Source organism: Punica granatum, chromosome 7 (assembly GCF_007655135.1).
Source record: "Punica granatum isolate Tunisia-2019 chromosome 7, ASM765513v2, whole genome shotgun sequence".
Classification (NCBI taxonomy): domain Eukaryota; kingdom Viridiplantae; phylum Streptophyta; class Magnoliopsida; order Myrtales; family Lythraceae; genus Punica; species Punica granatum.
This window is the reverse complement of record NC_045133.1, coordinates 25121614-25136937: the sequence shown is the minus strand read 5'-3', so window position 1 is coordinate 25136937 and position 15324 is coordinate 25121614. Positions and strand designations below refer to the sequence as shown.

Here is a 15324-nt window from a genome sequence, read left to right as displayed (position 1 = left end):
GAATCTGCTCCTCCGCTCTGCGCGCTATAAATACTCCTCGGTCTCCGTCACTCACTCTTCTTCTCTCTCTCTCTCTCTCTCATCCCTTATGACTGCTCGGAAACAGCTGCGGATAGCTTCTCCACTGTCAGAACTCCTCCCTTGGTGAAGCTCGCTGCAATGGAGCTCGTCGGCGCCGCAGTGAGGTTCTTCTGGCTCGTCTCTCTGTTCCAGGCAAGGAGCTGGCCGCCAGAATTGTTGTTCTCTCCTGCTCGTTTTTCTGTTGCTCTGGAAATTTGATTTTGCTTCTCGTTCGTCGGTTTTTTTTTGCGATTGAATTGGTTCGTGAACGTGGTTTTTGATCGGAAAGTGTCCGGTGGAAGGTGATATTCCGGTTGTAGTTGCTTGCTGAACTTGGATATGAGTTTACGAGAGTCTGTCCTGTGGAGTTGGCCATCTACTCTCTCTCTCTCTCCTCTCTCTCTCTAGACGAGACGAGTTAGCTGAGTTTACTTTCTAACATGAAGCGCGAGCTGAGATTTTGGAGATTTTCAGTGGCATCTGTTGCTCTGTTTTCACGATCGGCAGAAGAGGAGCACCGTCTCCAATAATGACAATTATGAACATTTTTTATGAAATTTGGTGGCAGAGTCCTCTTTGGAGCTTACGTATGGTCTCAGCGTGTCATCTGCTGCTGTTATTCATTCCGCTTTTAGGACAAAGGCGGCCGGTTTGAATTGTGCGCTCTTCGAGTTTACTGAATTGTACTGAATCTCGGTGTCATCTTGTGATTGAAGGTTTTACTAGCGGTATCGGCTGTCGGTACAGAGAGGTCAAATACACGGTTCCTTCTGACAGCAAATGGCACTGCAAGGTGAGATTTCAATGCGCTTGTGCTGCTAATCGAGAAAAATCTGCCTGATGGCTGCATATTACAAGTAACATGTAGCAAGCTTTGCTATAAAAAGAAAATGGTGGAAGTGGATTAAATATATTCTCCTGCTGCGACATTTGACTTGAGAACCGATACGGTTTTTGAACTTTTGACTTATTCAGGGAACGGCACTCCGAAGAATATTGTGCTATGTATGACATTTGCGGAGCTCGGTCAGATGGAAAAGTATTGAATTGCCCTTATGGTACCCCATCTGTGAAGGTATGTGCCACAAGAACCTGCTGGTCCGTTAACTGATTATTTTGCCAGAACATCCGTAGTTGTCCACTTCAATGCAATGACCGATCTTTGTGGACATGACCATCTTTTGCTGATTAACGTGATTTATATCTAATGGATATGTTTTTACTTCATTTTCAGCCGGATGATTTGCTTTCATCGAAGATACAAAGTTTGTGTCCCACAATTACTGGCAACGTCTGTTGTACAGAAGCTCAGTTTGACACCTTAAGGACACAGGTTCAACAAGTAAGGTTCTAAATTCTTAGTTATGTAGCTATCATCGTTGGATAAAACAAACAAGAATCCAAGCTTGATTCTTTATTTTATGTTTTCCTCCCAATTTAAGAGGCTGAAGACTAATGGATAATCCTTTCACCATCAGTTGAACAGAGGATGGCCTTCTTTGCCTTAAACATGTACTCGGTGTATAGTTGTCTCTGCTTTGGAGAATTCTTTTGCACATTATTAAGAGTAGTTTGTTATTTTTGTCTGCAGGCGATTCCTTTTCTTGTTGGCTGCCCAGCTTGCTTGAGGAACTTTTTGAATCTTTTCTGTGAACTGACTTGCTCTCCAAATCAGAGTCTATTTATCAACGTCACTTCAGTCTCCAAGGTGGAATTTATGGTCATTCTTCTTGCATACTTCAATAATGCTTTGCATGTTCTAAACAGATATTTTTTTTGGATAAAAGTTCTAAACAGATATTTATACTCAGGCAAGTGCATCCTGCAATCTTGTCTCTGAAAATGTTAAAAAAGATAAACCTTCCTTTTGGATAATATATGGTTACTTCCTTTTTGGCGCTCTCAACTTTTCTTATGTGGCGATGGCATCACTAGTCTTCCATGCATCTCTTTCGTATGCATTTTACTAGAATGTATCATTTATCCTCGTGGTGTCCTCTGTTTTATCTCTGGTTTGCACTTCCAAGGTGAGGAGTTCCATCACATGTTACATACACTGGGCTGTGGCATCTGTAATCTCATATGGTTGGGACATGCATCTTAATTTTTTTTATTTTTTTTTTCAGGTTAAAAACAATATGACCGTAGATGGAATTGATTATTATATAACTGACGAATTTGGTCAAGGGTTATATGACTCCTGCAAGGATGTGAAGTTCGGCACCATGAATACTCGAGCTCTGGAGTTTATTGGTGCTGGTGCCCAAAATTTTAGAGGTCCATTTATTTTCAGTTTGATGAGATCTGATCATGCTTATTTATGCCTTCAGCTATTGGTTGTACTCAGAATTCACAGTATGAGAGTTGGGAACATGTTGGACTTGCTGGTGGGTGTAATAGTGTCCTTAAGAAACTCCAAAGATTATAATCGTGCAGAAAGTGTTTGCTAATACTATCTTCGGATTTTTGGAAATTGAGTAAATAGCTGAGGCACTCATCTCTTATCTATACTAACATTCCAGTGAAAGATGCTATTATAATTCTTCTCATAAGCTGATTTGCATTCTCTTGACAATTAAAAACTGTATATGCGTATGAAAGCCTGGTGCCAAAATTTGATGTTCATGTTACCATTGTTTACTGGTGCAATTACCTACTGCTGAATATACAACGGTTTCTTTTTAATGTCAATTGGTGCTGACATGCTTTGTTGCTCTTGGCAGAGTGGTTTGCTTTTATTGGACGGCGTGCTGCTCTTACTGTTCCTGGATCACCTTATGCTATTAATTTCCTGCCAAATGCAACAGAGACATCTGGAATGAGACCAATGAATGTATCTACTTATTCATGCGGTGATACTTCGCTTGGTTGTTCTTGTGGAGATTGCCCCTCCTCTACTGTCTGCTCCAATATAGCTCCTCCTCAGCAGCATAAAGAGGAATCATGTTCAGTGAGGCTTGGGTCCATTAAGGTTAGAGATGATTGCCTTTATCTTTCTTTTTTTATTATCCACTTTAAGCTATTCTATTATCTAACCCTCGGATATATGCTGTTGTGAATTCTGATATATTTTGCTCATATCTGGTTGACAATGCAGGCCAAATGTGTTGATGTTTCTTTGGCAATCTTGTACGTCATCTTGGTCTCTCTGTTTTTTGGCTGGGGAATTTTTCATCGAAAAAGAGAAAGGAATGCCGCTCAAAGGAAACCACTGTCAAATAGAAATGATGGCAACCAACTTCACGGCATGGAGAGTCAAAAGAATGAGGATCTTCCCATGGAGGTATGTGTTTCTGCTCCTGATCGCATCCTCAATTCACTGCTTTATTGTTAGTTGAGCTCCTTGGTCTATTTGAAGTTTGAGTACATTGATCTATTTATTTCAAGTTTGATAGTGATTCAACTCAAAGATATGGCAGTAGGTATTTGAGATACTTCTTAACTTTTACCTTTTCCTTAGATTCATGCCTTTGAACCTTTTTGTTTATAGAGGTGTGACAATATATGAAGCCAGGTTACAACATATGAACTGGTAGATAGGAGACCTAAAATGAATTATGCTCTCGGTGATTGTATTTTTCTGCCTCCTGCTTCCTGCATTTTTTACTGTTTATGGCCTTTCAATCTGCCAATTCTTTATGTCAAGGTTTGGTTCATTTCATTTTTTTTTAATTTTTAACTAAAGAAAGTAATATATCTACTGCTTTTCTACTTTAAGATGATTTAGTTACACTTCGTAAGTAATTGTCAACTATCGGTAGCATCAGATCATGCTTCCAAACTTTTCTGTTTATTTTCTTTTTAGTGGACAAAATAGTGTGTGATTGTTAAGCTTAGATATCATTCTGCCATGCTTTTATTGTCAGGTTTATTTTAATTCTGAATTTTGTTTATTGCTCCGTAATCTTCACAATTTGTTTGTTGCCTTCCATGTTTAATCTTCCATTCTTCTAACTGGAGGTCTCTTTCATTGAATTCCTCAAGACTTTGATTCATTTTCAGATGCTTGAGGAAGCTCCTCACATCAGAAATGGAGTTCAACTTTCAATTGTTCAAGGATACCTGTCAAAGTTTTACAGGTTACTCTCTACGCCTTTGATTATAGGAAGTAATACTTTTGACAGAATGATCTTGACTTCCATAAAAAATATGGACAGGGGATACGGAACATGGGTTGCAAGAAATCCTACCCTCGTGCTGTTTGCATCTCTATCTGCAGTCCTTGTACTTTGTCTAGGTTTGATTCGTTTCAAGGTGGAGACGAGGCCTGAGAAGGTAAGCCATGGTCTCTCTTGGTCCTTGGGTCTTTGTGACTCCTGGCTAGATAGTCTATTTTACTGTTCCCGGTTTTGTTAAGTGCCACCTTCCATTCCAGGCCTCCTTCATGAAGAACTTCCTTAATAATCAGAGAGCCACAAATGTGCCTCTACTCTTGCTAAAGAATCAACTTCTACCTCCATTCTCAATACAAGAGATAGCTCTATTCTAGCATAGCTGTTTCTCAGTCACTTATCGTTCCGGAAAGAGGCATTTTCTATTGCCTAGGAATTCAAATAATTCTAGAGGTTTATTGTATGAGAAGTGAGAATTTGTCTCGGCAATGAGAATTTCACAGTATCATGTGACATGAATCATACACGTGGTAGTTTATTTGAGTACAGTGTCTCGGTGATCCGCATCATTGCAGATGCTATTGTGGTTTCTAAATATTGTTTCATACTACTGAACTCTTAATGCATCTTGTGTTTCAGCTATGGGTAGGGCCTGGTAGCAGGGCTGCTTCTGAGAAACAATTCTTTGATAGTCACTTGGCTCCCTTCTACAGAATTGAACAGGTTATTATGAATTGTTTACCTCAATGAGTATTTGAAACAAATTATTTATTTTTCATTCTTTATTTTCTTTAAATAATTATACAGGAACAAATGACATGCAAGAAGGTACATGTTGCTGAGATCGATTGATTATGTTTATCTTAGGCCTATCATTTGGTCTGGTTTTGTCAGAAATATGACAACTCTGTTTTTTGAAATCAACTTGTGCACGAATTTGCCTTTGGGATAATTTTTTTATTAAAGTATATATATTCATGTTTGTTTTCTTCATTTGTCTTTGTTATTTAACTGTATTCTTTTTCTCCACTTTCTCCAGCTCATCTTAGCAACAGTTCCAGGACCCGAGCATGAGAAGTCACCAAGTATCCTGACTGATGACAGTATTAAGCTACTCTTTGAAATACAAAAGAAGGTTGCTATTTGACTCTGACTCTGAGAATGCAATTGGTTGATATTTGTTGATATTTTACCTTTTCTTCTCTCTAATTTATTTTTCCAATTTTGTGAAGATTATTTTAGCTCTTCAGTTTTTGACAGGTTGATGGTATTCGGGCCAATTATTCTGGGTCCGTGATATCTTTGACAGATATTTGCATGAAGCCTCTAGGTCAAGACTGTGCTACTCAATCTGTTCTACAGGTATCCTTTAATTTTCGGTTCTCTAGAACAATATAATTCATTCTTGACTCTACTCCAAGAATGTAGCCGTGGGCTTTTCTCTTATCATGTCCTTTTCTTTCTTTTGAAATTCGGCTTGTATGGGAGCAACCTCAGTGACCATAATAGTCACTGATTTTGCTTAACATTTGACTATAAAAGCTCTGCTGCTTTCATTTGGAATGGCTCTTCCACCTCTCTCGTTTTGAGTACTAGTGTTGATGCGGCACTAGTTTTGTATTAGTAGCTTTACTAGTTTTGTATTAGTAGCTTTACGTTTCCTTCCTATAAAGTTTTGCCTCAGCAGTCAGCAACCAGTAACTTGGTGAAATTTTGTTCATTAATCTTGACATCCCTCATGCTTTTGATGGCCTGATATAGATGCTATCATTCCTGACCCTTTTTTACAGTATTTCAAGATGGATCCAAAAAATTATGATAATTACGGAGGAGTTGATCATGTGAGCTACTGTTTTCAGGTACATTTGCCTACCCTCTGCTAGTTATCCATTTTTAAGCTGTGGGTTTCTTATGCTCTAAATATACTTTGAAAGAGCTACTTATTGGTCGTGCAGCAGAGAGCAGGACCAGATATATATGAGAGAGAAAAATATTACCCTTTAAAATGAGAAATTATGCAGTAACTGAATTGGGTAAAAACGGTTCTTGATTGTTCATACTAAACGTGTTACTCTTTGATCCATACTCAAGTTGGTGTTGCTTTTGGATCAGACATTGCTTTTGCTTGGTTACGAGTTTGGTCAAAAGTTTTGCTCTTCATGACTGCTGCGTTTGAATGAATATCTTCAGGAACTTGTTAAAGAAAACAAAAAATGTTTGGCTCGCTGAATTGTCCTTTACTGAATGATTTATCTAGTGTTTCGCTCTTTTTCCATACAAAAACCAATTGGACGCTCATGATTTTTCCTTTCAGCATTTTACATCTGCAGATGCATGCATGAGCGCATTCAAAGCCCCCCTTGATCCAAGCACTGCACTTGGTGGCTTTTCGGGGAGCAATTATTCGGAGGTAGGATTTGGTCCATTGAAAGACTTAAGTACCTTAGAAATATTGGAGCGAACAGTAATCCCATGGTGATGTTTCAGGACAGGCTTCTGCATTTATTGTAACTTATCCAGTGAACAACGCACTCAACAAGGAAGGGAATGAAACTGGAAAAGCATTGGCATGGGAGAAGGCCTTCATCCAATTAGCAGAGGTCTACTTTGGCTCTTGTTTTACCCTTTTACTCGGAAATTACGAAAGATGAATCTTTTATCTTATTATCTGCTTCTCATCATTTAATAAGAATAAAAACACATGCGACATCCCTCTGTTTTTCATTGCAGATACCCAGATATCCCCCTTTTTTTTTTTTAACCTCTGAGAATTCTTTTCGCAGGATGAATTGTTGCCAATGGTTCAGGCAAGAAATTTGACGCTTTCCTTTTCATCTGAAAGCTCCATCGAAGAGGAATTGAAAAGAGAGAGTACTGCTGATGCCATAACTATATTGGTGAGTCCATGTCTCTAATAACAAATTGAGCTACTTCATTATCTATGGGTTTTCTTGTTATGAGTTTAAATTTGTCTTTAAGTTATATTTGTTATTTATCTTTTTTCCACCACAATTTCTTTCAGATAAGCTACCTTGTGATGTTTGGGTACATATCTCTGACTCTAGGCGACACACCTCGGTTGTCGTCCTTTTACATATCCTCAAAGGTATATCTTATAATACCCGAACAATCATAATAACATCAATAAGCCAGTTTGAGACATATATATTAGTTTCAGTGAGCCTGTTTGCTGATAATATTCTATTTCATGTGTTTGTCACTTATAATATTGCTACATATCAGGTTTTGCTAGGTCTTTCGGGCGTTATACTTGTGATGCTCTCCGTCCTTGGATCAGTAGGATTTTTCAGTATCATTGGGGTGAAGTCTACACTCATTATCATGGAAGTTATACCCTTCCTGGTTCTTGCAGTAAGTTGCATCCTTCGCATCTTATAATTTCATGGCTAGTTAGCATGTATTTCGGTCTGAAAGCAAATAAAATGCTTGCTAATTGGATTCTTCATTGCCATCTGGGCTGCTCTGATTTAGTTTTAAGCTAATACTCATGATGGATCATGTCTCGTGTCAGGTAGGGGTGGATAACATGTGCATATTAGTCCATGCAGTCAAGCGGCAGCCACTGGAACTGCCATTAGAAGGACGAATTAGTAATGCACTCGTGGAGGTCGGGCCTTCCATAACACTTGCTAGTCTATCTGAGGTGTTAGCATTTGCAGTTGGGAGTTTTATTCCTATGCCAGCTTGTCGCGTATTCTCCATGTTCGCAGGTCCTTTTCCATAGAAACTTTAACTAGGTTATGCAAGATGGTGATTCCTTTCCGAGTTATATTGTAATGGCTTCCACTTTTAGCTTGTTATTTAACCTGAACAACTCCCTTCTTTTTCTTTTTACAGCTTTGGCTGTTCTTCTGGACTTCCTTCTGCAAGTTACAGCTTTTGTTGCTTTAATAGTTTTTGACTTTCTGAGAGCTGAAGATAAGAGGGTTGATTGTTTCCCTTGCATAAAGGTCTCTTCGACATATCCCGAGTCTGATAAAGGTACCTCTTTGATTGTTCAATTCTACAATCACTTTTGTTCACATATCTATTTTGGTTTTAATTAATTAATTTAACGTTAACTGGGGAATGGTGAACATATGCAAGCGTAGGAAATGGACGGAGAAAACTTGGATTGCTGGCTAGATACATGAAGGTAACTACCCTATTTTTAATGGTTACAACTTAGTGCTCATATCTTTATCAAGACAAGTTGAAAATTTGATCTGCATGCTGGATGCATTCCTAACCATTGATCTGTAGTAACATTAGGAGGAAAATCCAATTTGACAATGATCCAGACACATTAGAAAGATTAGATTTATAGGACTCTGTTCTCATAACTTCATTCTGTTACTGTTTTAGTAATGAACCTTGGGTCACCTCAAATGCCTCAAACTAATTAAGATACTTACAGTGTTTTTTGGGTTTTTTTTTTTTTTTTTCTGATAAGTTGGTGTACTTGGCAATCATACGTTAGTATATGGATACTTTAGCTGGATGACAGGTCCTAATTGAAAGCATAAAGCTTTTCGATTTATTTAGGGAAGCTTTTCTTTAATAATTCATGTATACAGGATCCTGTAGCTTTGGTAATTTCATAAGATTTTGAGAAAGCTTTAGTGCAATGGTGGTACTCCTATTTATACTTTACTTTTGAACCACTACCGATCAAAACTCTGGAACAAAGAAAGTTATTCAATATGGATGTGGGATCTCATATCAGTGGTCTTATTTAGTTTCTTCACTAGCATTTAGCAAATTTTGTTTGTGGCTAATAAGTTTTTAACTAGCAATTCTTCAGGAAGTCCATGCTCCAGTTCTCAGCCTTTGGGGAGTGAAGTTAGTTGTCATTTCAGCATTTGCGGCTTTCTCAGTGGTTTGTGTTGTGAGTAGCATTCTACCTCCTTTGCATCTCTCTCATCCAGCCAGATGTTTCTTCTTTTGCCTGTCTTGTTTACATGTTTTGACCCTCTTGGCTTTCTTATCTTACAGGCGTTGTGCACCAGGATTGAACCTGGTCTAGAACAGAAGATTGTCCTTCCTCGAGATTCATATTTGCAGGTTTAAATTGTCAAGCCTATCTGCCACATGAGGACTAGAATTTCACAGGCTTTTATTCATATTATATTTTTCCAGCTGTACTTATTCAGCAATTTCAATTCTTTGCAGGGATATTTCAATAATGTCTCTGAATATCTCAGAATTGGTCCTCCTCTATATTTTGTTGTGAAGAACTATAATTACAGGTATGTTTATCAATTCCTTTACCGCTAAGCTAGACATGGATCGCCATTTTTCCAATTGGGTTGGGTTTTTGGGGGAATGGTGTTGTGTTGAAGATAGATATGGAAAATTTGTTGAACTTTATACGTACCTCTGTCAACCAACTTTTCCTTGCTGGATTTGAATAGATTATATGGACACAAATAATGCTTGTCAAGCATATTTCAACACTCCACAACCGCCATATAGCCAATATGGGGAACCTGCAGGCTAGAGTGTTCACGAGAACTGTTACCAAAAAAAGAAATAGTAGTTATAGGAGAAACCAGTAATCTGAGATTGGCAATGGAAACTTGTCTTCTTATATCATGTTAAATGACTACAGAACGTAAGTAGTAGGATTTTTGAACCTCATCCCCAGTTTTGTCTCATTACTGCTTTCTGTTACTAACTAGTAACTACTAAGTCTATCTATATGAGGCTATTAATTGATTACAAAGCAGATAGCCATCTTTAGGAGGCTGATTCTTTTTTCATGATTATGTTGCTGAACTTCTCAGCTCAGAGTCAAGGCAGACGAATCAGCTTTGCTCCATCAGCCAATGTGATACAGACTCACTTTTAAATGAGGTAGTCGTTCTCCCTCTTCTTTTGGTTATTTCGATTTGTTGAAGACGAAGGCCATCTCTCATCACATAGCAAAAACTTTGACAATTTTGGAGGAGAATAGTTTATAATAAAGTTTCTTATAAACTTTAGATGCCACTAAAAGATGCATGTCTTAGTAGGCTTTGGTAGAATGCCATAAAGCAAATGATTGTGACTTGCACACCGGCAAACTGTGCTCAGAAAGTAAACTCTTCGTTGAGAATTAGTGAGGCATCAGATTGTTAATGTGATTTCTTTTAGTGAAAGGCTTGTCCCACTGTAGTTCAAACAGAATTAGTTTATGGGCCAGTAATTTTCGTTGGAGCACTTTCATAAAATTTCTGTTTAAGGAATCACTAATAGCAGGATGCACTGTAATAGTAAATTGTTCAGAAGCTTTGAGAGCGATCTTTTTATATTGAGAGATTAAGCTTCCACCGCTATTTTCATTAATGTTGCTTTGCCTTAGGCCGATGTTTACTATCGTATATGACTTTTCTTTTTTGTTTTTTTATGCATCTTTTGCCGCTAGATTTCAAGAGCATCCTTAGAACCGAAATCAAGCTATATTGCAAAGCCAGCTGCTTCATGGCTTGATGATTTCCTTGTATGGATATCTCCAGAAGCTTTTGGTTGCTGTCGTAAGTTCACAAATGGGACCTATTGTCCCCCCGACGATCAGGTTCTAATTCTGCACTGCTTTATCATATTGTTTTTTCACATAACAATGCATGAGTACTATGTTTGCATGGATTGCCATATCACGAAACATATCTGATCTCTCTTAGCTGCCTATGGTGGCAGCATAAAAAATGTGAAGGACGAATTTAGTTCTTGCAGCTCATTTTTGGAATGATCCACATTTTGAGTGTTCAGATTCTTCAGAAGAAAAATTTTACCCAGATAACTGATAAGAACTTGCACATTCTACTGATGAGTGAATAGACATTAGTTTTTCAATCTTGTTGGTGTTTCCAGTGAATAAAGCTAATTGCTATGGAGCAATCTAATAAACAATCTTTATTTTATATTATTTAAGTCTTTTTTACATAGTTTGATCTAATTGTTTTAATAACCATATTTCAGCCTCCTTGCTGCCCCGCGGGACAAAGTTCCTGTAGCCTGGGTGGACCATGCAAAGATTGTACCACGGTAATCTTCGGCAATGTCTTATTCTCTAGCCTTGCATGTACATAAGATTTTTGGTTTAATAATTATGTGGGATGTGATTGGGAAGCTAGTAGCATTATGAGTGTATCAGAATTAGATCTCCATCTTCTGCTTCATAGCCTTATTATTAATTGATTTGGAGTTCCTCAGTGCTTCCTTCACTCGGATCTGCAAAATGACCGTCCATCAACATCACAATTCAGGGAGAAACTCCCTTGGTTTCTCGCTGCGCTACCCTCTGCTGACTGTGCTAAAGGAGGCCATGGGGCTTACACTGACAGTGTGGATTTGCAAGGTTTGTTAACATACTTTTTAAATTTTCTATGATAATATAACTGCCAAGATCATTGTTCTGATTCAGAGAATGATTGCTTTCTCGAGAATAATTCCTTGACGTCTGTATCCTTTTTAGGCTATGAAAGTGGTGTAATCCAAGCATCTTCTTTTCGAACATACCACACCCCCCTCAATAAGCAGGTATTAATTTGCTACTGCAATTATTAACATAATTGTTGCCCCTTATCTTTCTATCCTTAACATTGAAAGGCCTTTTCCTTATTGTATTGAGTAGGTTGACTATGTCAATTCTCTGAGGGCAGCTCGGGACTTCTGTTCAAAAGTTTCCAAGTCTTTGAAGGTAACGATAGGCAATTCAAATAATTGCCCCTCTGCGTTTCCTTTAAGATGAATAGGAAAGCGGGAATTATTATTTTAATTACAGAAGCTCCTATCTTTCTACCTATGTATGACTAAGTCTAGACTCTGACCTAATCAGTGAAACCAGGAATGCACCAAGTTTTAATTACTTTAATATTCTGCTGCAGATGGAGATTTTCCCGTATTCTGTATTTTACATGTTTTTTGAGCAGTACCTAGATATATGGAAGACAGCATTGATTAACCTTGCAATAGCTATCGGTTAGTGTTGCAGAACTCTTTGTTTTCTTTACTCATTCTTTTTCATTTTGTTGCTTGAGGTGTTGCATGTAGTCAATCACTCGTTGTCATTTCATATTCTTATATAGATATTAAATTGTAAATTGCAAGTACCTCTCTTTGTAAATGAAACTTATTCTATCTTAAAATGCTTTTATAACAGGTGCAGTATTTGTTGTATGTTTGGTCATCACATGCAGGTACGTTCTTAACTCTTGGAGGAAAATTAGCTTATTTATTTATATCTTCTTTCTCCCCAATTAAAATGTAAAAATGTTTGATAAATATAATCATATTTTGCTTCAAATAATGTTATAGCGTTCATTTCTTATGAATTTTCAGTTTATGGTCCTCAGCAATCATTATGCTAGTTTTGACAATGATCGTTGTGGATCTTTTGGTAAGCAATTCTCCCTTTACTATTGTTTAATTAATATCGACCTGCTGTTTAAAATGATTGTTTACCTTGTATTTTCATTTTTATTTGACTTGTTTCTCAAGTATTCTCATTGTTAATCGGTTTATATGATTGTTAATTGGCAGGGCGTGATGGCTATTTTGGGAATACAGTTGAACGCTGTCTCTGTTGTTAACCTCGTGATGGCAGTAGGCATTGCTGTTGAGTTCTGTGTTCATATAACACATGCTTTCTCGGTTAGTATTGATCCCTCTTCCGATGCACATCTAACGCTCACTCCTCGTATTCATAATGAAATCCGCATTCTTATCATTTGATCTAGTGTTTATATGTTCATAAAAATATTATTGTTGCTGAAATGAAAGGAGAGGTTGAAAAGGCATTTTCATAAGCTCCATTCCTATATAAAGCAGGCGCTTTGTACTAAGCTTTTATGAAACGCAGGAACTGTAGAAATTAATTCAAGAATAAAGTTCATAAATTGCGCGATGTTTCTTCTAATTTCGAACTAATATGGCACACTTCAATATATATCAGGTAAGCGGGGGAGACAGAGACCAACGCATGAAGGAGGCTCTCAGTACTATGGGGGCTTCTGTGTTCAGGTCTTCTTCGACGGGCCTAAATTCCTAGAGAGTTCAATAATATCATTTTTTCTCGATTTCCGCACATAACTTTTGCTCGACATCATGTACAGCGGAATCACATTGACGAAGCTCGTTGGAGTCCTCGTACTATGCTTCTCAAGGACTGAAGTGTTTGTGGTCTGTAAACTTTCAGACTGGGTGTCTCATTTATGAAATTCCTCTGAGCACGCCTTTTCTGATCTCCTGTCCTTCCATGTCCACAGGTTTACTACTTCCAGATGTACCTCGCTCTGGTCCTTCTTGGCTTTCTGCACGGGCTCGTTTTCCTACCTGTAAGTCAAAACTACGCATCCTCCACCATGGCAGCTGCATCACAACCATACAAGTTTCAAATTGTTTCTTTGTTTGCAGGTTGTGTTGAGTATATTCGGACCCCCTTCAAGGTGCGTGGTCTTGGACAAGCAAGAAGGCCGCCCGTCCATTCAATCCTTATTCCAGTCCCGATTCGCTCAGCAGGATGTGAGGGGATTCTAGATTTTGGCTTGCATTCTTAATTCTTTTGGTACCCACAATACCGGGTTTCTACTTGTATCACCAGTCTAGGAATCTCTGGATCGCAAAATGTAAATTATACATAGTGGAAACAGTCGCCTTTTACTGATTAGAAAGGAAGCATTGATGTGACCAACAGCTGCGATTGCATTGCTTCTGGATAGATGTTATTCATTCCAACAATTTAGCTCACGCTTCAGTCAGGCCGACTCTGGTGGGCGCGTCCGTTTTTCCTCTGGTGGCAAAGCTCTGCGATAACCTTGCCCGTGTTGGAAAGGATATGCCACGCCTGTGTTAGAAAGGATATGCCATGCTGATCCCCGCAAGATTGTGTTACAAAACTTTCTTACATATGGTGGAGAATGATACGGACAATAAAATTATTACATTGATAGCGCTTTCAAAGGTTTCGGATTTGAGTCTTATGAATAAAGAAAATTCATATTAGAAAAGTTTTATTTCTTGGTGGGCTGATTCGGTTTGAATTGGATTGGTCGGGTTGAGTTTTATTGTACTTTTGGACATGAGGATGCATACCAAAAAACGCATGGATAGATCAAGATGAAGAAAGCCCACTGATTCGTTCTTTAGATGTTGACTACATCATAAGGCTAACTATAATGGATCATCACGTAAATGAATAAATAAATTAATCATATAAATGCCCGAAGAAAAGTAAATAACTCCCATTACCCCCAAAAAAAAAAACTTTTAGCTACCAAATATATATCTATAATGTACAGCAACGTACAATAATATTGCTGTAGAAAATAGGATATTTACTAATAATAATATTTTCACTACAATAATCAGAGAGTTCTTTATTTCCACATAGCTGTATTGATTGATATTGTATGAGAAAGCTATTGCACAAGTAGTACTGGAGCCACTCATCATTTAGGGTTTAAATAGTAACAAAAGTAATTTTTTTGGGATTAGTTAGATACGAGTAAAAAAATATATCAAAATCATGTAATTACTTAACCCACTCAGGGGATCAAAAGCATTTTTCTTATGAGTGAATGTTTGCATCAGAATCCAATGTTGACTAACTCTGCCACCAAACATGGACATGAAATTTTCTTTTACCGTTCAAATATGCATATTATTGTAACCCTTTATTGAACTTAAGACTCGTGTACAGGTCGAATATTATTCGGATACAATACCTTGCTGGAAGGGAAATCAGAAACCGATTCAACCCAGTTCTATAATTGGTGTGGATGATTACATTCAATCAGATGTTCCAAATAATTGAAAGCGGTATCTCTGTTGACTTGAAATTTAATTGTTGCATCCGTATGTGTAAGCCTCTCATAATATGGATCTGAAATAATAAAGCAGATGCTGAACAATCCTTGAAACAAGTAATGCTATAGCTTACTCTCTGGATTCCGATCGAGACTCTTGACGATATTGGATTAACTGAGAAGTCACAAGTTTGTTCATTGAAAAAAAAATAGACGTCTCATCTTCTGAGTATTTCTGGTTCGATTATTGACTGATTGTATATGTACCCGTTTGCGTTTTGCGATGGAACCAATTCCCACATAAAATCTATATATGGCCATCGCGTAGTCATTGTCCATGCAATATTGTTTATTATCAACTTCAG

At 37.7% G+C, this 15324-nt stretch overlaps 1 protein-coding gene across 2 annotated transcripts; it reads left to right on the top strand.

The window, feature by feature from the left end:
* LOC116213968 (NPC intracellular cholesterol transporter 1) lies at window positions 1-14107 on the top strand. 2 transcript variants are annotated; one of them, XM_031549143.1, is made up of 39 exons: window positions 1-213; window positions 777-853; window positions 1036-1135; window positions 1295-1402; window positions 1652-1768; window positions 2187-2337; window positions 2784-3031; window positions 3158-3343; window positions 4045-4139; window positions 4218-4335; window positions 4812-4895; window positions 5212-5307; window positions 5433-5534; window positions 5963-6031; window positions 6487-6582; window positions 6665-6772; window positions 6956-7069; window positions 7195-7278; window positions 7416-7544; window positions 7705-7903; window positions 8031-8174; window positions 8285-8328; window positions 8977-9060; window positions 9168-9236; window positions 9345-9421; window positions 9959-10028; window positions 10579-10728; window positions 11133-11198; window positions 11367-11511; window positions 11629-11693; window positions 11788-11853; window positions 12041-12134; window positions 12316-12352; window positions 12495-12552; window positions 12696-12806; window positions 13108-13175; window positions 13268-13334; window positions 13421-13489; window positions 13569-14107. In XM_031549143.1, the coding sequence occupies exons 1-39, from the start codon at window positions 160-162 to the stop codon at window positions 13689-13691; spliced, it is 3942 nt and encodes a 1313-aa protein (XP_031405003.1). In that variant the 5' UTR covers window positions 1-159; the 3' UTR covers window positions 13692-14107. The 2 variants fall into 2 exon arrangements, with proteins under 2 accessions (XP_031405003.1, XP_031405004.1); XM_031549144.1 differs by having other exon boundaries at window positions 2-213; window positions 4063-4139.
* The last annotated feature ends 1217 nt before the right edge of the window (window positions 14108-15324 follow it).